This window comes from Anticarsia gemmatalis, chromosome Z (genome assembly GCF_050436995.1).
Source record: "Anticarsia gemmatalis isolate Benzon Research Colony breed Stoneville strain chromosome Z, ilAntGemm2 primary, whole genome shotgun sequence".
Lineage (NCBI taxonomy): Eukaryota > Metazoa > Arthropoda > Insecta > Lepidoptera > Erebidae > Anticarsia > Anticarsia gemmatalis.
In genome coordinates, this window is record NC_134776.1 from 7,862,344 (window position 1) to 7,886,039 (window position 23,696).

Sequence of the window (23,696 nt, forward strand, 5' to 3'; positions counted from 1 at the left end):
TCACGTTCAGCCAGGGCTGTCCAAAGCAAATCTAAAAATGTGGTTAGTTGAGTATGATTGCATTTGTGAATTTGATATTCAGGTTGCTTCAAAATTCTAGAAGTTTTTGGCATGGCATCCGATAATTTTGCAACCGGAAGATAAAATCAGCCTAAGGGGACGTCTAACCTGTAGTACGAAATTGCCAGCCAACATATAACACAGTTAAGAATAGTCGATACCTAAACTTCGTTACGAGGACATGGAGACCAGAGTGGTTTCAAGCGAAAATTCCGATACGAGACGATTGACAAGAATTGCTTGATAAGTGGCAGTTATACCGGCTCAGATTCGACAATTAGTCAGCAATCGTTTGTGTGGTACACAATTCTTAAATTATAAATGTTTTTCATTTTGCTACTTTGTTGCTTCTACACATATAAATCATGCATATCGTATAGAAAACATAACAAAACCAGCTCAAATACTCCAGGAAACAGAATCTTGTAGGAGATTTTACCAGACTTAGGCGGACTTATCCATTCACAGATAACTTTATTCGACGAAATTGACGACTCATTCTGTCATTTTTAAGGACAATAATAACGTGCGCAAAATCTGTCAGAATACTAAAGTTTTTCCCCGAATAGATGTATCTGTGGATGGAAATTAGATCACATTGGTATAAAAAGATTACGATATCGTGTATGAAATAATACAAAATCAAGGATTCAACTGTGATCATGTAGAATCACATCGCAGGGTGACAGGGCGATAGGCAGACGGAGATAATTCCAATATTAGCGTCGAAGTCATTACTAAAGCTAGTGCCACTGCACTCGAGAGCACGCGCGCTCTAAAAATAGCAGACAACATGCAGACAACGAATTTAGAATGACAAGATGACAGATTACATAAAGATAAGTGTCACCTGTAATCACCTAAATACACCGATAGCGAATTCAATGATCTTTATAAAAATAAGTACTTTATTCACAAAGTATTTGAAAAAGGCGTAAGAATTTAGTCGAAATTCAACTAATGAGAAGAAACGGCAAGTGAGTTGCTTGCTGTTCTTCTGTGCCAGGCTTGTTTTTATTTTAATTAATTTGTGTTAGCAAAGTTTATTTTTTATTTGCTTATTTAATATATTTTCTAGGCAAATGTTTTATTTTCAACAAGGTTCTTTCTAGTGTTCATCACAACAACGTTCTCATACAAGAGTTGTTTTAATTGAACAAACATTGTAACATACGAGACATCCATAATTATGTTTAAACAACAATGAGGAAGCATAAAACAAAATGATTTAGATTCTTTCTTTTAACATGGCATGCATCGAATAAAACATATTAATATACAAAATACTTCAAAGAAATAAAAATCATTGAAGAAACTAACAATATTGTTTTATAACTTCCATAATTCGTGTTACATTAAATGCCCTAATTAGAGTTATATTCTGTATCAACATAATAATATCCGTAAAGAAAATATTTCAGCCGTCATGTACTATACTCATTAGTGCGATACACTTTTAGTCGCAACATCGTTATGAAAATAATAATTCAAGTATCGCGACAGTAATGACATCGTATCTGGCATCCGAGGCGAATGAGACAGAGGAGGACCTACGGGATAGGCAAATAATAAGTCTGCTATAGCCAGAAATATATCTTTTTACCAGTATAAATATTGTACATTCGTTTTTTTATGTTAATTAACTATATTAAAGAAAATGTCTGGAAACATAAAATAATTTCAAAAAAATGACTGCCCAAAAATAGAATTTTATAACGCGTATTGTTTTATAAATGATAATAAAAATATCTGAATAGATCTAATGTTAGAAGTAAATGTAAGTTCGAATAAAAACATTGACCCTGAAGACATGACGTTCCGTAAACAATTTGGTTACGAAACGCAAGGTAAACATCTTTGTATCATTTCAATATTTAACATGGAGAGGTTTTTTGACAGAAAAACAATAGAGAACATGATTTTAAAGCCTATGAAGGCTTTTAAAATATCGTAGTAGAAAATAAAAGGTGAACTATGTAGAAACACTCTGAAAAAACTAAACCTCTGTTATTAACTACAGAATCCAGAGCAGTTGGGACCTATTCCAGACTAGCTCAAATAATTCCAATTAAAAAATAAAACAAGATGGGCATCAGTCAGATCCCGACAAAACCAACTATTCGCTTTTGACGCTAGTTGTTTGAAAGTGTAGCAGAGGACAAAGGTATCGCCACGGAGTGTGGGCACATATTATACTGAAAGCCGGTGCATCAACAGCAAATTGAAACGTCACTACAATAGGCTTAGACGGCTACAGTAAGACAATGATACCATGCCCTCTGTACCAAAGGCGGACTAATCAATTCAGCACTGCAGATGATGTTTCTCGATACACCGAGGCGACAGAGTTTACACTACACAAACAAACGTAAGTATATATCCGCATCCTGAGGACACAAGTGTATTGTATTCGACTCATCTCAAAAATGTTACTAGTAAGTTATAACATTGGTATATTTATAAGGCTTACTATTTATCGTCTTTTCTACCAGTGGAGCAGCTTCGTCTTTGAATAAAACTGAATTAAAGAAAAACGTAACGCAGTTGACTGTGATAATTTGATTTTCAACTCCCGGCAAGCGGATGCCGATGGTTGGAAATTATGATAAAAACATTTCCTTTAAATGTAGTTATAAATAATACCGAGATAGTGTTAGAATGTCGCCTTGGGTGTACGATGGATAAACACGAGAAGGTTCTATAATGCAAATGTAAACAAACAGTAGTATCAGTGTACAATGTTTGCGTACGTCTTTGAACTCCTCCTACGGGGATTAGAGTCGTGAGAAATTCATATTTTATTTACATTACGTCTTTGCACTATTTAAACCTATGTAGAGGGATACATACATTTATGCGTAACATGTAAAAAAGACATGCAAGGATAGAATATATTGGTATACTTTTTAAAGTGCATGTAGATTATGCGAAAGATACATTATTAAAATAAATATACATATTGAGCGAACATTTATCTTATAATGAGATGATCCTTTGCGCACAGCACTTTCCTATGGAACATCTAATGGGAAAATTATTTTAAGAGAAACTATGCATCTAGTTCACTTTATCTGCATGCACTTTAAAAGAAAATAAAGGGTTGTAGAACTATATTTTTCTAACGAGTACTAACGCTGTGACAACAGGCAATACGGAATAAGAAGACATTATATTATATATTATAACACTGAGAACTACACATTTAGAACACTAAGAATAAATACATTCAGGATTACGATAGGTAACAGCATTATTTTCGACATAATAGAAGTTTAGACATCGATACGAAAATACAAGAATAAAAAGAAAATCCCGCTTGAGGTATTTATAGTAACACACAAAAATAATATCATAGAACACGTTACATAATTCTAGACTAATTAAAATAATAACATAGAAATTCATAATGAAGATGAACAACATCAAACATGTACACATAATTACGTACTTGCTCCTGCCGCTGTAGATGGGTAGCATGAAATATTGATACATGATTACACGGTATTCATAACAGGCGCGGTTCCAATACGAAAACAAATTATTTGTCCGCTGTGAGATGTCACAAAAGGCATCGTAAATGCACCAATCAACGTATTACAACGTAATTATACTGCTGATAAAATATTAAAACGTAAAAGGTGTATTGAATCCCTTTTATCCATTGCCGAAATATCGCATAACTTGGTTTGTTTGAAGTGATATCTAGTATTTAAAAAAAGTCATCATTAAGGGATATACATGATTACACGGTATTCATAACAGGCGCGGTGCCAATATGACAGCAAATTATTTTTCTGCTGTGAGATGTCACAATACCGTAAAGGCATCAAAAAATGCATAAATCAACGTATTACAACTTAATTACACTGCCGATAAAATATTAAAAAGTAAACGGTGAATTTATACCCTGTTATCCATTGCCGAAATATCGCATAACTTGGTTCGTTTGAAGTGAATGTATTTAAAAAAAGTCATCATTAAGGAATATTCCCGAAACGAAGCGAAATTCTATATACGCTTTTCCGCTCAAATTAACGAGGGCCAAAAATAACATGCACCGCATTAATTAAGCGCATACTGACTATTTAGTCGGGTGCAAAATATTCAATGGGTACCGGCGCTAATTGAATGTGGTGTCAGTGCCTACTAATACATGATGTATGAACCCTATTAGTCCATGTTTCGTAGTAATTCGTACCATAGACCCGGTATTCGGTGCGGTGACATTTTGTCGAACCGAATCAACTAATTACGCCCACGTGTGGGGTGTGTATTCATTATTGTACACCAGCAATGTGTGTTTAAACAACACTATTTCTATGCTGGATATTGCATATGAGGGCGGACATAGAGACTCGCGCTTTTTAATTACCTATTTGAATGAAAAAGTAGATCTGCTCTCTCGAGTATCAAATATTCTTCAGCTATAATCACTCGACAAGAAAGCATTATGGTCTTATCAATTGTATGAGATGGCATTACTTCTACATTAGAAAGATAAAACATTTCCCAGTAAGCCTGTCGTACCTGAAGTATCAGATAACAGGAATTTTTTTTATTTTATTTTATTTTATTCGGAAAACAAACAGTTTCTAAATCTAGGGTTACAACTACATACTTAACAAATAACCATTTATGTGTTTTCGCATATAATAACATATAACTAAAATAATAGTGAACAGACATCGCACCTGTCACCTGGGCCGATGAAACAATGAACACAATCATAATGCCACGTAATAAAACTTTTACAACGAAGATTAAGTTCTTAGTTAAATTTATTATACTCAAACGTACACTTTTTTAAAACCGCAGTTTATTAGATTTCCGTAGCCAAAGGGTAAAAATGAAACCCTATTACTAAGCCTCCGCTGTCTGTCCGTCTGTCACGAGGCCGTATCTTATAACCGTAATAGCTAGAAAGCTAAAATTTTCACAAATTATGTATGTCCGTTGCCATAACACGCTGTTATAACAACAAATACAATTTTATTTTTTTAATATTTGTTAATACTTACGGTGCCCATAAAATCAACGTATTTTTTTTGGTACGGAACCCATCGTGCGCGAGTCTGACTCAGACTTGGCCAGTTCTTTTTAATCCTTAGTAAAAATATTCATAAGACAGGTGTTAAAAAACTTCATTAAAGCAGGTGAGAAGTTCGTAAGTTCGTTCGGCTTTATATCTTATTCAGAAGTGACACTTCTTAGTCAAGAAAGTTTGGTCTGAACGTAGAAACAGCTGCAGTGAGGGATCCCGTAATTAAGTCTAATTTAATTAAATTCGATAGTATGAGGTGTGGAAATAGTATTTAATTAATTCTCTTTTAGAAAGTGAAGATGCGACCACGGCCTGTGTTACTTGCGCCGAAACCTCAGGCATTCCAAGGTAAAATGCGTATTCGCGTTAATTTCCGTATCCTATTATATAACAAAGACAAAGAAATTATTTTTGTGCTTTATTTTGAAGTCCAACATAAATTAAATAATACTATAATATGCACTGAAACATTTCCCCACATCTTATATTAGCATTTAATCACAAGTCTCCTGTAATGGTTTTTATAATATTACAATTCATTGCATCACGAAGTCATGATGTAAATTGCTACCGGCCAACGTATGGCTCTTTTCTCATCAGCAGAATTATAGAATTTATAAGAATTGTAGTCCGTATTTGTTTTATAAAGATATAATAGATTGCTTCTGTACAAATATACTCGTAGAAGAATGAATGTCACAAATATGAAATAGCATAATTAAAAATATCCAAAATATTTAGCAATCGGACTATCCAAACAAAAAAATAGTTTGGCTATTTCAATTGAACTTTCAGGCACAGGAGTTTTACAAAAATTGTCGCGTAAAAAACGAAACAAGCCTGCCAAAAGTTGCACTATAGGCAACGAAAAGTTTTAGAGCCACGTCACGGACTGTTTCAATACCCTATCGCTGAAATAGATAGACCTACGATTGTTTAGTTGAAATTCCATGTCTATTCCAATCAATCAACAATAACAAAGCAAGTATGTGAGGTTGTCTTGTTGCGGATAACTAGACTACCAAATTATATACTCTATATAACCATTATATCCAAATATCAATTATTGTAACCCGGCGTTAATCCCGATGACAATGTACCACAATAGATTCAATTACTATTGCAATAACCAAAGTGATGAAGCAATACACATTTGTGGGAATACCTCAAGCAAAATGTTTGGCATGTACCTACGTTACTGCGCGTGCATACATTTCCTTACGCCAATATTTTGATTGTTATTCAAACCGGAACATTAATAATGTAAATATACAAACTGCCTGATTGTCCTAAAATAAATAAAAAGTATTTTTTTCTCCTACACTAGATATTTATAAAATATTTCGAAGTTCGATTAAAGTTATTGTGCTCAATCACTACGAACAAACTTTTTCATACAAAATATAGGTATTATATCTACATCTTCTCACACGGATAGCGAACACCCCTAATAAATTTCAAGACTGTAGATTTGTCGAGTTTCAATTTACGAGCGGAAATGATACGTGATCCCAGTAATGCAATGTTATGAAGACTTGCAGGCGATAGTATAAAATTCGTTCTCAGAATTTATTACTTAGTAGCTTAACGTTGAACAAATAAGCTGTAAAGAATTTGTCACCTTCGGTAATAATATAATGTTTGTTTGTACTACAGTAGCGTGATTTGCTACGGTGGGTACTATCGAGAATCGAATTTGACATTTAAAATGTACTGCAAAATACATACTTCTTACTGCGCCCGCTTCAGATTCTGTAAGAACTGATTTTCATACAAAATTTGCCGATTACTAGCCAGTAGTTGGTAGTCGATAGTACAGGCCTAATAATAATTTTCAATTCCTGAGGAGTTTTCAAAGTACTTTTATAAACGCAACCTTTACAGATATGAAAAATCTATTCTAATATAATTCGATTAATAGAACGTGTTTTGTTAAGCAGAGAGAACCTATTTAGGTTACTCATAAGCTCAAATCCAATGGAGCGTAAACCCTTTAATAGACATATCCATAAGAGCTCTAGAATAAATGTGGGCTGTATTTGAACTAGGCTATAGAGATTGATGATTTTGCTGCAAAAAAAGTATTTTTGCGTAAGTTAAACACTAGATATAACTGGATAGAAAAAGAATACAGTTGAGTGAGTATATTGACGGAACATTTGGCGTACGTGACCGACAGCAAATGGGAGGGGCGGGTAAAACCGACACTGAAACTCTACTCTTTCATTCCTATTAAAAGCAGGGTTTGTTTTGGAATCCATCTATATACTAGGGACTAGTTTTGATAAACGCTTGAACAAATAAGCGGCAAAATAATTATCATTTTTAACCAATGAGATATTATGCCGAATAATTCATTTTAATTTATATATCTAAACCATTATTGTTACATTTAAATCAACTAAAATCTAAAACTATCCTGTAGTAACGATTAGTTATTAGTCCTGTGTAAATAATGTGACAACGAATTTAAATCAATAGTTATTAATGTTCTAAGCTTGGTTCATCTTCACTATAGTTCTACTATTGTAGACATAGTAAGTAGCAGATAATAAGAAAAATCTTTGTGAACCTGTGGAAAGTCGAGTATTTAGTTCGCTCAGTCTACCATATAAAAGTGCAACTAGTTCAAGGGTAGTCCGTAGATAACTCTTTAGATTTTATGTTAAAACGCCTCTATTATGAATCTTCGCGTTAAAAACATTTGCTTCTGCTAAGAATTTCCATAAAATATAAATGCGTATGATTTTTATATTGCAGGTAAAATAAATTAAAGATTACGAGTACCGTAATTTACGTTTTATATAAAACTGAAAAAATAAACTAATTTTGCAATCAGTATTTGTAACGGCATTAATTCAGGTGGCAACAGGGCAATGACAGATCAAAGTATTAGTTTACACATAATTTATTTCATAACATACCACCACACGTTGATGTAGATTACTCTAATACCAAACTGCACCAGAATAGAAAAATTACTCAATGAGCTATGACATTTTTAACCGACTTCAAAAAAGGAGGAGGTAATCTTTTAGTGTAACATTTTATATCTTATGATTCATTACTATTTGACAAGTAGCACTAGACGCGCACTCAAAATACAAACAACACTCATTGTTTTACTTTATTCTCATGAGGCCGACTGGTGGTACCTTACTAGTAGTCCATTAAATACTGGCCATTTAATAAGATATAAAAAAATACAGCGTCCTAAATATAATTAAAGAGATAAAATTAGTTACAAATGATCTGTATTTCGATTGGCTGATTTGACAATTTCAAAGAATAAATTAAATTATTTGTTTGGTTTAAATATTGGCATCATTGGTCAATTTCCTGGGAACCGTAACACATGTTATGATTATTTTAGAAATATATTTGAACATTGAACATAGAATGATTAATTTGTGCAGTAGCCACAGTATTCAGTACTTAACAGCTCAACATTTCCTCCTGATACAAATGTGTACGGGTATTTTGATTACAAACTGTGATGCTGTAGTTCCAAATCTGAATTCAAGCATAATTATTCTGCTTGGTACAAATGAACTCTGTAATTTTGAATCTGTTATATACCAAAATTAGAAAATCATCATTTATTTATTTGCAAACTAATACTTTCATATTAACCAAATGTTAAAAGGGCGTATCTCACATAAATAGGCACCCTTTTTATATCGCATAGGTATTTGATTGTATATTTCGCTTGCTATTTAGTTAAACATAGAAAAAGTTTAGTTTCGTAATAGCAATCCAGTTTGGTAAAGCGCCCGGAATATGGCAATAGGCTCGCCTATTATTACATGGGACTAACATTGTTTTTGGCTTAACGCGAGAAAATCTCATACACATAATTTCGGGTATATCAGGAACTAGCTGACCCGCGCAACTTCGCTTGCGTCACATAAGCGAGAATCGGTCACAGTTTTTCTCGTTAATGAAACATTTTTCGTTGCTACTCCTGTACTATAGGACATAAGGGAGTGCCCTTATGTTTGTAGCGTAATATTATATAGCCTATAGCCTTCCTCGATAAATGGGCTATCCAACACCGAAAGAATTTTTCAAATCGGGCCAGTAGTTCCTGAGATTAGCGCGTTCAAAAAAACTAACAAACTCTTCAGCTTTATAATATTAGTATAGATGATATTATGTATGTAACTATGAATAAATGAATTTACCGATATCGTACTCTAATTAGGACATTGTTAACAACTCTATGGCTGGAGTAGACGATAACTTACAAGCTTGTAAGGTGCATAGAGGTAACACTGAGGTATACGCGGTAAATACGATACGAAATAGACAGTTAATTATTACTAAACATACATAAGTTGTGCGAGCACTAAGATACCTTAATATAGGTACCTGGATTTAAATTGTCTAACTTAATACACTACGCGTAGTTACTTAGCTTCGATTTGTCTGTGTTTTGTATTTTTTTCATACAATATACAATTTTAATATCAAAATTGATAAAAACTGTAAAAACTAGTCAGACGACGATACGACATTTTTTATTAAGACAAGAATGATCAAATTGGAATTTTTTACATTAATTGCGGCGACTCTTTACGGGACATGATTATCTATAATTACAGCTGTTACTAGCGAAGCTAAATTGTTTAAATATAACGCAATTGTTACGTTAATAATATGTAATATGTTATGTTAATAATACGCAATTGTTTTAATATAACATGTTAATATCATTGCATTATTAGCAACTCGTGCGCAACCAATGCAATTAATATTCGAACATTCCTAAATCAAAGTAAGTGACTCCTCTCTGTGACACAAATGTTATTAACGCTATGCAGTTATGAATCAAAAGCTTCTAGAAATATCATTGGATAACTAATTGCAATGGACATAATGATGTCGGCTGTTACTGTTGCTACAGCTATTTTAATCACATAATTATGTTTTCAATTAAGATCGCGATTATGAAAGAGACGGCTTTCATAAAAATATTAATACATTTTACTATAGTGATTTTCGGTTAACATGCATTTAATTCCCCAAATGTAGGTTCTAAAATGTAAATAAAATGGAGCTATGCGCTAGATTCATCATTTTATCGCAGATCTATTCCGACCTACATTGAAAAGCTACAGCGAGCAAAAAAAACCATGTTGGTATTGAAAAAGTCGGTTGCTACCGGAACGAACAGTGATCAATAGATTTTAGATACCGCTACCTATTTGTTTATTTACGTTCATTGCTCGTTGCGTTGCGCACGCGGCGTTGAGGTTATGACGTCACTGCAAACCTCGAATTACGCGTGTGAACACTCTTCATGATAATAAAATTCATCTTGAGTCCTAATCCCAGACCGTACAAGACCGCAATTATAGCTCAATAAATTATCCATAATTATTAGATTAGTGCGTTAGTCAATAAATCATCAATCAATCATGGGGCAAGAATTCCGAACGGTCTGAAATTACACGAAATCAGCAAGAAACATTTCTGGGTAATTTCGTGAAACGAGAAAAAAACGCGATGAACAGTATAGTTTTCGTGGAACAATCTCAGCACCGTATAATAAAGTCGTCAAATTATGACATCGTTACACTTCACTGATCAATCAAGACATACCGTTCTCAATACACGTAATTAAAAACGAAGAGCACATGTGAATACTTGTCGACGTCAATGCACTGTAATGTGGAAGTCACAAGTGATATAACATTCGTCACAAACCCTGACGGGCACAACGCAGACAAACGAAAACATCAACAGGTAACGGCGCGAGCGCAGCGTGGGTGACATAAACAAACCGGCACCTTTGAGGAGCCAGTCAGCAAGGAACGCCTTCCAGGCGCGGCCGACGGCTTCGAACTCCTTGATGAGGTCGATAGAATAAACGGACTCTTCGTCGTCGTCGACTGCGAGCGCGGGGTTGTCCGAAAAGTAGTGTAAGCGCAGCATGCACGGGGCCCGGGCGGCGCATCGCCCGCCGCCACTCGGTGCGGCCCGCCGCGCCTCCCACGGCTCACTGCTAATTATACGCGGTGCGCTGCCCGCGCCCGCGCCGGGAGACGCGCGACGAACTTGACACCACTCGCCGCACCGTCGACGCTTGGACGTCTGCCCCTTGCCAGCTCACGCCCACCGCCGTATGCCCGAGGAGATGTGACCAAAACGCATCACTCATCACTTTTGACGAGACAAATAAGTCTTCGATGACGAATCGCAGACAAATATTATGTTTATTTATGTCACAAAATTAGCACTAATTGACCGGTGCCTCTTTGTTTTGCTTGTATCAAGTACTTGTATTTAATTTTAATTTATAAGCCCTCAATCAATTATGAAAGTAATGTACTTGTAAACCGAAGTGCTTCTCTAAGGGATGAAAATTAGCAGCGCTTTTACGTGCTTCCGGTAGCTTTCACATCTATCGCTCTAGCAATCTTGTGTGACGCGATAATTTGATAATCGTACAGAAATAAAGATATAGAAATTCTCTATAATAGCTTACAGCGAGATTAATTACGCATGTCCCAAAAATTATATTACGTTAAATGCATCTTTAAAGACCGAATAGAAAAATAAGTCTTAGTATAACTATCGTCTTATTATGGTACGAAAATAAAGATACAAATATTTAATTAAGCATGTATCTTAAAAAAAGTGCATTTATATATCTGAACGGATTCGTATAATTTCTTTAATCCAGGCGTTAAGAAAGTGGGACAATTTAGTCGTGCGTCCCCGCGCTCCACGTTTAGAAGACTAAAAATGATCATACGGAAGAGTCGCACGTCCGTTAGATCTATTTCTATGGATTTGCGGCAAGAATCACACAAGCAAAGCATTTTACTCCTAAAAATAATATTTCTTAAAAATACGCTTTTAAGGCGGTCGCTTCATGTACAAAATGATATGAACGAGACAAAATATCTAAAACGACAGCAGTTCGGTAACGTCCGTACACACTCGTGAACGCGGTAGTGTTTTGGATGAGGGTCACGATAGTAAAGTCGTTAATCTTGACCTGTGTAAAAACAAACCTTTTTGTATTTTTTTCTATAACAATTTTGTACATAGTAAGTACGCTATCTTGTGATAACTTTTTGCGATTATTTTTAATGTATAAAATGTATTATAGAATTGATCACAATTAATTTCAAGAATTAATAAATAACAACGACTAGGCAAACGTATTTAACTCTCAAACTTTTTTGTTTCAAAACGTGAAAAAAGTTATTACAGCACAATAACATTATTTAACAGCGGCCTATCAAAAGGAGAATAATTTATAAGCAATTTGTGTTACTAAGGAGTTCTTTGGGTTTTATTAAAATGTGGTCGACACGATACCCCGAGGGTTATAAGACAGACATGAAGACTGCCCGTAATATTCCTGTTATCTCCAAAAAGAAAGATATTGTAGACACATTAACAAAAAATCAACACAGAATTTCGTTTTTGTTAGACATAAAAGAATGAACAATAATGAGCAATGAATATTAGATAATATTTAGTTACCTCCAAAAAATTTCGACGCTCCTTTTTGCGAATAGATATACATACTGCTTTCTTCCTATAGAACGTCTATCAACAATTCACTTCACTCTTAATTACATTTTGATTTAGTTGCATAGAAAGACAAATAGGTTTAATTCAACTTTTATTCGATGGCATACTTTTAGATCACTACTCTGCAACAACACTTGGGTTCCCAAAAAAAACTTAACTATTACTTCCCATTATTTACATATGATTATGTCCGAACGTACATTGTAAACTTAAGTAATCACAAGGAAGCGATACTTCAAGAGAACACTGACCACTGTTCGTTCTTCTAATCAAAGTGGGTGAAGTTAATGTTGTATAACCGATATAAAACGAATTTATCGCTATCAAAAGCATCGTAAAATTTTACATGAGACCAACGACTTATACACAGATAAATATAAATTAAATGTGATAATAAAACTGGCCCGTTTCTATCGGTGCGGTGCATTATGAGGTTTACGATAATCTAAACTGCTTATGTAAACATATTTCATGGAAATTAAAATAACTGTTCCGTTTCTTTATCGTTTTTCAAGCAATTTGTAATTGATAGCCGGTTAGCCGCAAACTTAATAATTTTATTACGTTATAATCGAGAAACTTTGAGAGTCAGTCAATTATATCTCAATAAACATTGGTATGCCAATTATTTTGGTTTCCTAAGCCCATTTAAAACTGAAGAACAACAAAATTGTTTAAGTTTTATTCAGAACTGATATTGCATTTCTAAAGGGCGACGAAATTAGAATTCTTGATTAATTACTAATTATAATTAGTGACAGTGTAATTCTTCTCATTTATAATGTTGTCTTGCAACGCAATTTGTTGCACTGTATTTATATGATCATATTTGAAAAATATCATACCGTATCCCTCGCAGTTCAAAGAAATGTGTCATAAAGTGTATCGCTATTACAGGCGGCATCTTCTAGTTACGGAGGAAATTACATAAGGGATACACCCAATCCCTCTGGATTTCATCCAACGGATCTGTTAAATCGAGGTCGCGTTCCGGCCCGGTAGTAGTTTAAAATAATGTGACGTTTTCAAGATCCAACATAAGGTCCATGCGAAGTAAGGGGTAATTTATTTTCTGTGAACGTTCCGCAAATTGAAGAGGGGAATAAAGTAATGTTAGCCGATGAAACCGTTTGAACCTTTATTCTTTCGATAGCTTTCTTCGTCGAATGCATTGCTGAATAGTTAAAAATGAAATTGAAAACTTACCTAGGTCGGAAAGACTGACTTTCTCCAAGAAAGGATCCGCCACCGGCAACTGTAACAAATACCAAATTTAATTCCTGCTACATAATAAATTAAAGCTACGAACACTATGATGCATTTTTAGTAGGTGATTGAAACTACTTTAAAATTTTAAATATTTCTGGTATGTGCATATCGCTGAGTTTTGAAAACATAAGAACCAATGAAAAGTAGGGCCGTGTCAAACAAAATTTGCCGCCAATACCAATAATAATAGCCGATACTCGTAGATGTGCTGTTGTGTAAAACGGTCAAAAGCCTACAATGTATGCTCGACGATCTGTTGACCTCCACTTGCCGTTCTTCCACATCGAGTATTCAGTCCACTGAACTACTAGTTTCATGTGGTATACTCCCGACAGGATCGAATTTGAATGCAATCGAGTTAGGATCGGGTTAATGTAAGGACGTAGGTACTACTATTCAACTACGAAGCGGCTGTTCTAATACTGATTTAAAATGAAAATAATATGAATCAAACATTACTATTGGTTACACTTTAATTCAGCTTTCAGTTATGCTCTATATATAGTTTGTATTGTTTGAAATATGATTTTACGTTAGCTCGAACCTAACTCGAATGCATTTGATTTCGATCCTGGCGACAGTAAACCGCCATGTCAATTGGGGTTTAGTTGCAGAACGTTTGTAAAAGGGTTCAAGTGGGTAAATGATTACTAGTACCAAAAGTTCCCTGACGGTCGCCTTGCGAGATAACAAGTGGCAATTACGTCAAGGGCGGCCTAAAGTTCGGCTTCACGCGATGTTATCGTAAACTTTTATTTAATGAATGAACTTTGTTACAGATTTGCAGAGTGCTTGTCTTACAACTCTACGTCAAATTTAGAAAAACCAATAAAAAACAAAAAAATAACAGTTAATCACGCAAACTAAATCAAACTCACGAGTGAAGAAACAGACACCAGGGCCCAACTAGACTTTTTGGGCAACAAGTAATTCTAAACAAGTGCAGTGCGAAACTTTTATAGGTTAGAATGAGGCGTCTAAAAACACCAGCGCAAATATCGAGGGTATATTTAAAATCGATTATTAATTACTGGCTCTTCTTCTTCCCTATATTACCAGGTTGAAAATATTATTAAAGCCGCCTTTGAGCAGGAAACTTCATTTCCACATGCTATTAATTATACACTACAAGAATTAATTAAAATTCTTGTCGATAGCAGGCTGATCAACAGATTCTTTAGGAAAATAACTAAGCAGTGATAGATAAAGAGCTAGTAGCATGAAGTTATTACGGACTAGCCCTTAGGGATGAAGTCTGACATACTTACGAGCTTAACAACATCAGTAACTAGATATTGCAAGTGAGTCACACAGATAATACACTCTCCAACAATAACTAACAATCTATCACTTGTTCGAAACAACGCTTAACTTTAAGTAAATTGAAAACGTATCTCTGCAGTGATTAATAGGAAACTTTACTCAAACAAGATTCGGCAAAGTTAACTTTCTAACACTATAGCTACTGTTGTAGAATGCATGACCCGAATCGATACTTCGCCACCCTTTCATTGTTGGCTTTTGCCATTGTTCTATTATTATTTTCTTCGGAGAAGGCTACATTTTCAAGTATTGAACTTTATAGACAAGTATTAATGTAACACAATGGAACTTATAGTAAATAAAAAAAACATAATAATGATAGAATAGACCACAATGTGCTATGCCTAAATCTAAAATGGCAATAAAGACAAGTCAGTCTTAATAAAAAAAAAACTACTAACGATAAAGTCAAGTTATAACCGTAACATAATCACTAACATCAGCTCTAGTAACCGAGTAGGTACTTAAAGGAAGTACAAAAGGAGGAAAAGAACGATCGAATGACTCGTGCCGCCTAGAACTGTGAGATTAGCCCGTGAGAACGTGAGAGTATGCACGTACACACACCATACCATAGAGGCGATTTTGCACTACGTTAAAACAACGAACATTTCATCACTCACCCCTCGAGAATCGCGGAATAACATGGCGGCATGGTGAGGGTCGAGGAAGGCGTCCGAGGCGCGATGACGAATGGTCGGCACATTGCCTAACGATGACCGACGTTTCTCAGCGTCTTGTGATGTTGCCCGCCGCAAATGAGCTCCTGTTGAAGAATAAAATACATTTAATTACAAAATGTTAACTAATTATGTATCCGAAATTGATTTTTTTAGAGTACTTAATTCATTTTGTACTAGTGTTTTATGCACTTTCTAAGTCCATTTTGATGTTAAAGCTTATCCCCTCTTACTTTGTCGAGTTCCTTTGTATGCGCCCACGTCATGATAGCATTTACGTGTACAAAGCGCTGAATAGACTAAGGCTACGAACGGACAGGTAGTAACAGGTATATTATTATAACAAACTATAAAATAGAAGCAAGCTCAGTACTAAAGGAAGAATCCGATATATTTTGACAAACTGAGGGTCAAAAAGAGAAAATAATTCAGTTGAGATAATAAGGATAACAGCAAGTATCGGGTTACATTTCTTCGCGTGACAGATTTGTTTTGTGTTTCACAAATTGGCTTGTACATGGGTTGACGGCGGTTACGTCAACAAAATCTAGAAAATTGGATGTCATGGTGATTTAGATTAATACGTTTGCCTTCGTCAACTTACAATCAACGTATGACAGATAAATTTAATCTAAACGATCGATATCAATCGTTATCCTAATGTTCTATTACTTAAATGTTGTATCCGGCAAGAGTTTACCTATATTCGTGCGTATAACGTCAAAAACGTCGTGCCTATTCTAGAGTGGGCACAAACTTAACATACCTAACTAGATTAGGATCAGTCGTGGAGCTTAAACGGACTGCAACCTACACTATGCCATTTTGGTGCGCAACTCAAACAATGTTATTTTACGTAAAATGTATTTCATCGCGCACAGTTTACTGACGTTTTTACTCTCATAGAGAGTGCTTAATGGGTTAACTCATATGGAACGCGAATATTTTCCAGTGAAATGCGTTGGTTGCACTTCAAGCTAAAAAACACAAATACTCACAGTTTAAGACTAAAAACGACAGGATTTACTCAGAACCACGCTCAGAAATATAAATCCCTCTTTTAAAAATTCTAATAGGAATAGTAGGAACAAAATACTCATTCTAACTAAATAATGGGAATGAAATTTCATTTAAAATGGCAGGATTGATTTTGCATAAAAGATTTTATGACTGAAATGCATTTTATAAAAGCGAGTTAGATGTCCACCCTTTGCATTTTCCCCTTGGAAATGTAATGAGTGTCAAGGTTGAAATATCATTATTTATAGACTCAATAAATTTTAAAAGATGCTAAGAAGCTCTAATTGCCTATTAACCTGTTATTACTAGAGAAATATTTTGTGAGTTATATTTAGATACTCGTTAGAAAATTGCAAATTAAGAAGGATTGAAATCTGAGATGGAGAACAACATAATATGTATATCTTTGTAAACACAAACTAAAGTTATAGTGCGAACCCAAAACCACACACACGACCGCATTTATTCAGGTCTGGCGGCTAGAGGGTGTTTTCAACTCAATTTGTTAACTTAAAAGACGTAACGGTCGGTCACACGTCTTCAACTTCCCGTGACGGCTATACGAACAAATTGGGGAATTTTTCACTCGTTTAATAAGATGGAGTTACACACATTTTCCTTTTTCAGCATCCGGAGACTAAGCTTAGCTCATCAATATCTTCCGATCTATTATTCAAATACGTGCCAGTTATAACGCTATTACCATAATTAAGTTGTGCGTCGAGATCCCAGACACTGTTGACAAACCTAATTTGGCCTATAATCATATTAATTATAATTAGTGTAGCTAGTTTAAATCTCTAATTGACACCAGCCGTACGGAACACTAGATGCTTAATTGGGTCAATTTAATTATGAGCAAAGTTATATCTAATAGTGGCCACAAAATGTCACCACATTAACCACAAAAGACATCGTTGGAAACTAAATATATTTTTCCGCGCTCAAGCTGAAAGTTCGTCAAACTAAATTATGTTAGCCACTGAAAACATGACGTGAGGGGTAGTACACTGCCGGCTCTATAAACGTTACACTTTTATGGAATTCAGCGAATAGTAAAACTTTTAGGAAATTTCGTTTCCGGCAAATTTCCCTATTTTTTTAAAATCGTATCGAGAAGTCTTATCTAAGTCTTCAATTCAATAATATGTATTACTGTACATAACACACCTAGAACATTCAAATGATACTTATAAAAATATAATTGCTTTATACGCGTAACGACAACGAACAACAGTAATGAGGCTGACCGCCTAGAAATTAAACCATCGCGTCAAGCGTGTTCAAGAAGCACTATAATCAACGCAGCTAAACAAGCTGTCTCTCTGTCCTTTATACAATCACAATGAACAATGGCGAGACAATGTGGGAGGATATTGGCGTAAACACACGGTTGACATCCAGATTGATGAGTGCTCTTACATCTTAAACTCACTTTGATAAGAATAATGAGTAACTCACATGCTATTAAGTATTGATTTCAATCATAATTTGATAGTAAATACTGATATCTGACATTTGTAAAGAATATTTTTAGACTAAAGTATGAAATTGTGATAAAAAGTTGTTCTTCTTAATCCTATTACATTCAAAATGTCTGTGACTAACAATCGAACATAATCAAAGAGCTTTAACGCAGCTGACATTTGAAACATCATTAGCTCTTGAGGCAAATCATACAGTGCCCGATTTACAAGAACAAATTACACGTCGACATTAAAAGTGAATAACAAAATATTGGCCATTTTATATTTGTTATTTTGATGTAATGTGATATGCACAGGGGAACCGTGTTTCCATTAAGTGCAATTTTAATAAAAATAATTGTGCTTTTAGCTGCTGTTTGGAAGTTAAAACGATACTCTGATATATTTTACACCTCAGGTCCATTAACGTGCAAATGGTAACATGTAATTTTTTTACCAGGGCAGTCTCGTATATTCCAGCCTCTCTAATGGGATCGCTTTTACGAAAATAATAACAGTATCAACGTTTCCGAATACTTTACGCTAATTACAGAATACATTTCAATTTTCATAACAAAACATGTTATATAATTACTGAGCCATACATAGCCACCAGAGTCACTTATATAATATAATATATGCTGGGCTGCATAGCTACAACGTTCAAGTAATTGACCGCGTTGTGTGGTCTTTGACCAATGAATAGCTCGATCAATCACTTCCCACTACCATATTAGGACACAAGGGATCTTATAACAGCGACCTAGCAGGACCTACAATGTAAACTAGTGGATTATACCATGACCGACATTAGGTACCGTTCATTTGTACCAGTTCTTGCGATTACTCGTAGTGGCTTATCCCAACTGAATTGTTACTTTGGTTTTAGATCTTCAATTATCTTTCAAACATATGATGATCTATCCGACCGATTTCGGCCATAGCGACCACTTCAACTCCTAATTAAGTCGGCGCTGATGCGCACGCAGGTGGCTTATATAGCCAATTTTATTAGAAAATTCACGCGTGCAGTGCAAAAATACGAATAACTTAAATCTACACTCAGACCAATATTTCATAGATAAAAATACGCAGTAGATTTTTTACTGCATTCTGACCTTCGCCTAGTTTTTTTAAAGCTAGATTGAGTTATTAGATTTAGGATGTGTGGGAAAACGTGATATCCGCGCGTATCCGATAATTTAATTTATTTATCACTGCCAGTTGATCCGGTTTCTGCATTAAGTTCTAAGTTTTTATAGATTTAATCCTTTTAATTCAGTTGTTATATGCGTTCTCTCTCTTTAAATAGAATACAGCTGCAATCTTTGAAAATATTAAGTTCAATGAAGTAATGTGAATACTACAAACAATATAGTAAACATGAAAAAGGTATAAAAAAACTCTTGTCTTTACTTTTGGTCTTTCTTTCTACTATATCTGATTATACTGTATATTTTTTCTAAGCCTAAAAACGTTAACTCATTATTTTCTATCGGCGAATCGTTTATTGCTGAACTTGGGTTTTCACACGAGTGAGCTCCTACTCTAATACGCTTACCTACACGTAATTTATCAACAGGATCGTCTATACTTTTCCAGGCGTTCAAACAAATATATTTTATGAAATAATGTTCGAGCCTATGTCGGTAGCCCAATTTTTTTCCAGAATCATAACAATTCAAATGGCAATTTGAAAGTGAAATGAGGTATTCCAGTAAATTATCATAATAAATACTCTTTTATAACAGTAAGGTATTATTGTACAATATTGATCAGCCACATTTGTGCTCCCAATCCTTTGAATGCAATAATAATATAATAAATTATATCCATAGCAACTAGGCTGAGACGATAATATCGAGAACGAGTGAATAATATCAATAATTTTACGTGCAAATGAGTAATTTATGTGCCACTTTGATCAAATTAAAATAACACGTCTATAAATGTCAAGTGTAAGTCAAAAACACTATAGGGAAACCCTTAAATAAAGTAGCAAAACTTAAATGTATGTGTATTTTGATTTCCAGTATTACCTCGACCCAATCAACCAGAAATCCATAAAACGATTTACTCGGGTAAATAAAACGAATTCAAAATCTATTCGAAAGTATTCGTATATATTTAAATCTAGGCATCCAGATGTTTTTAATATCGTACCTAATGAAATTGCTGTACCGAATAGGCATCTCGCCTATGCCAAATAAGGTCGGAGGAGGGATTAAATCAAGCAATGAATATGTGGGGGACCTTCCATGGGACGGTACGAGCGCAGATAAGATTAGATCAAACGAATGCAAATCCGTATACTAATGCTATTTATAATACTTTGATGTGATTCCAGCGATGTCATGTTTATTCCCGAATCGTAAGAGCAAATGTATTTGGAACTCAAGTGATTTGTATATCGTTGGTTTATGTTGTAATACAGCGGGTTAGTGACGGAGACATGACAGGAACCGGTAAATAGTACGAAATGAAGTGATTCCAAATCTGCTTGTATTTTTCATGATAGAAATTAATTACTTTTGACAAGTTTATTAATAGTCACCTGTTAAAGTTCATATAGGTACTACATGGTATAGAGCACAAAAATCACTATGATCAAAATGTCAACAAACTGACAACTAAACTGTCTTGATCGTGACTGCGAATTGCATTCAACTTCCTCAAAGCCTTTTGTTTTGCCCAATTATAATCGGTTTTTGTACTAAATAATGTTGTATATTGTGAATATTTTTTATTACAAGTAAATAAATCTTTTTGTTACATAGGTACTTAGATATTGTACCCATCGCAACGGTTGCAGAAGTATTAAGTATTTTACTTTTGTTACAGCCTTTGTTTTCATAAGAGCTGTTGTTATTGTCAGTTTTCTGTTCTCTTTTAAACCTATTGTTAGTTATGAATTAATGAAGACACTTGAAAGCTACATATTTTTCTCTCAACAAATGTACCGATATTGAGAATTAACATTAAAACAACATTCAATCTAGTATCTTTTCAATAAATTTTCTAAACTATAACATTCAATCATTCAAGCGCCAACTTTTTTTGTACCAAAAATACGTTCGCCTAAGCGTTATTTTTGGTCCAGATTAATACAATTTGATAAAAGTTTTACTCTGGCAAAATTTACCAATAGTTGGGTCACTGCCCCTAAACAAAACTAAGTTTTATGTCCATAATATGGTCCAACATTTACCTCACTTTTACTATCGCTACGTAAAAGTGAACGAACAAAAATTGTTAATATCAGCGAAGTTTATAAGTCAAAAGCTTAGGAATAGAGCTACGAATGTTATTCAGCTGCGGATAAACGCTGGGACGACAGAGTATTCGACCAATGTACTACTAATGAACACTCGTAATATTATCTGACAGAAATCACGGACTTAGCTCCGTGATTTATGTCCGGATTCCAAACAACAATGAGCGCTAGGATAGTTATTAGATTTCGTATCTAGCCTGAAAGCAGTAAATGTATTGTAAACTAAACAAAGTATTATTGACGAACAGAAAGAATATAAAACTAAAAAATAATAATGTACAAAAAAAGTGTTGCTAAATTAAATTGAATTAGCATTATGCTAAAGCAAAAAAATCGGCCAAAACTCTAATCTGTGCCTACAAAATATTTAAAATATTTTATTTATCGCATTAGCACTCGCAGGTATTTTTAATACTCGTACACAGACAAAGTATCAATTTTAATGCATTTTATTCTTGCTTTGAGAAAGGTCAAGTCTACGACAGCAGCAAATCTAATCAAAATATAAAAATAGTATGCCTAGCCTGTTGCAGCGAGACATTGTAAAGAATTCATTCGTCTTGCATAGCTATACAAAATAGTGTCATTTGGTATATTCTCTACACATACAAAGATATGTGATCGCATCCCCTTGACTTGACACAAAACTTCCGGCACGTGATAGGGAAGACAATGATTCAATTGAAATTTCAAAGACCCGCTGACACTTAACGTGGTTAACTTAACATGGTTACACTATAAATATCCGGTAACAATTATGTGTGCTAGTTCCCACGACGTACACGATCCTTTTATTTCAAACGCAGCAGTTAATAAAGTTCCGATCTACTTGAAGAAAAATTTAATTTCCTTATTACGAAGGGAGAAAAAGATTTTTAATTAAAAACTGATATTTATGTTTCATAGATTCTCTGTTTGCATTTTAGATTGGACTACAGCTAGTATAGAACTAGTGGTGGTTGTTTGTAGAGAATATTTAAACGTACTGCTATTTTAGTGTTGTTTCGAAAGTGATCATACAACAATTTAATCGATATACAAAAACACTTATTATAAAATTACTGTATCTCGACACCTCTATTATGCCAATTTCGACTATATGTTGACAAATTACATTTCTTTTTAATATTTATTGACTATTATAATTGTATCCTAATCCTTTTCGAAAATAACTTTACATAAACGAGTGTAACACTTGTATCAAGAGTGTTTATTTTTATAGCAAGTAGGCGTGCTTCTGCGATGACCTACACGCAGTGAGTGGATAATGGTTGGAAGTGTTGATGACGGAAATCATAATGATATTTTCCTCTAGGCCACGTTCAAAGAAGACGTCATCCGGTTCTCTACGAGGTATCTTTCAAGCATGTTTACGAGATATAAACAGTTTTTAACATTTCTAACGATATATTATGACTTAATCATACAAATTATGAACTGTTAAACATAGATCTCCCCTTTTAATTTTAGACATTGTTATTATCATGTTAAACATAAAATATGTTATGATATACTCTACTAAATTTAGCCCATTAATTAGCTGGACAAGGCTCTCCTCCCGTATTGAGGGAGGGATTTGGCCTTGAGTCCATCACGCTGGTCAACTGCGGGTTGGGGACTTTGCATACCCTCCAGAACTGTTCTTAGGAACACCGTAAGAGCGAGTGATAAATTATTTCTAATTCACACATAACTTCGAAAATTGGTGTGTACCTCGGGTTCGTACCAACTTATACCACTACTCTCAGTAATATTAAGATGTTAAAACATGTTATCATATAATAAGTACATCCTAGCGCTTGTTGACACTAAGAGTTTGAAGAGCGCATTGTGAATGTGCAATTATTCTTAGACATCTGAAGAGATGCAGGTACTGCAAACATCACTCTGTACAAAAGAGCTCGCGTAATCAACACTCGCGGGTATTATATCATGCTAAACGTCCTGTTTAAACAAAAGTATAACAGAATAGAAGGAAACCTCAAAGTGTGGACATACAAATAACTTTTTTA

At 34.5% G+C, this 23,696-nt stretch overlaps 1 protein-coding gene across 4 annotated transcripts in view; it reads right to left on the bottom strand.

The window, feature by feature from the left end:
• The window catches only part of LOC142986641 (uncharacterized), a 90,630-nt gene that overhangs the window by 9,742 nt on the left and 57,192 nt on the right, over positions 1 to 23,696 (bottom strand). For all 4 annotated transcript variants that reach the window (XM_076135190.1, XM_076135192.1, XM_076135193.1 and 1 more), the window contains 2 exons: positions 15,868 to 16,010; positions 13,859 to 13,907 (listed from right to left, as the gene is read on the bottom strand). In XM_076135190.1, coding sequence (XP_075991305.1) covers positions 13,859 to 13,907; positions 15,868 to 16,010 — 192 coding nt within the window. The remainder of the gene's footprint in view (positions 1 to 13,858; positions 13,908 to 15,867; positions 16,011 to 23,696) is intronic.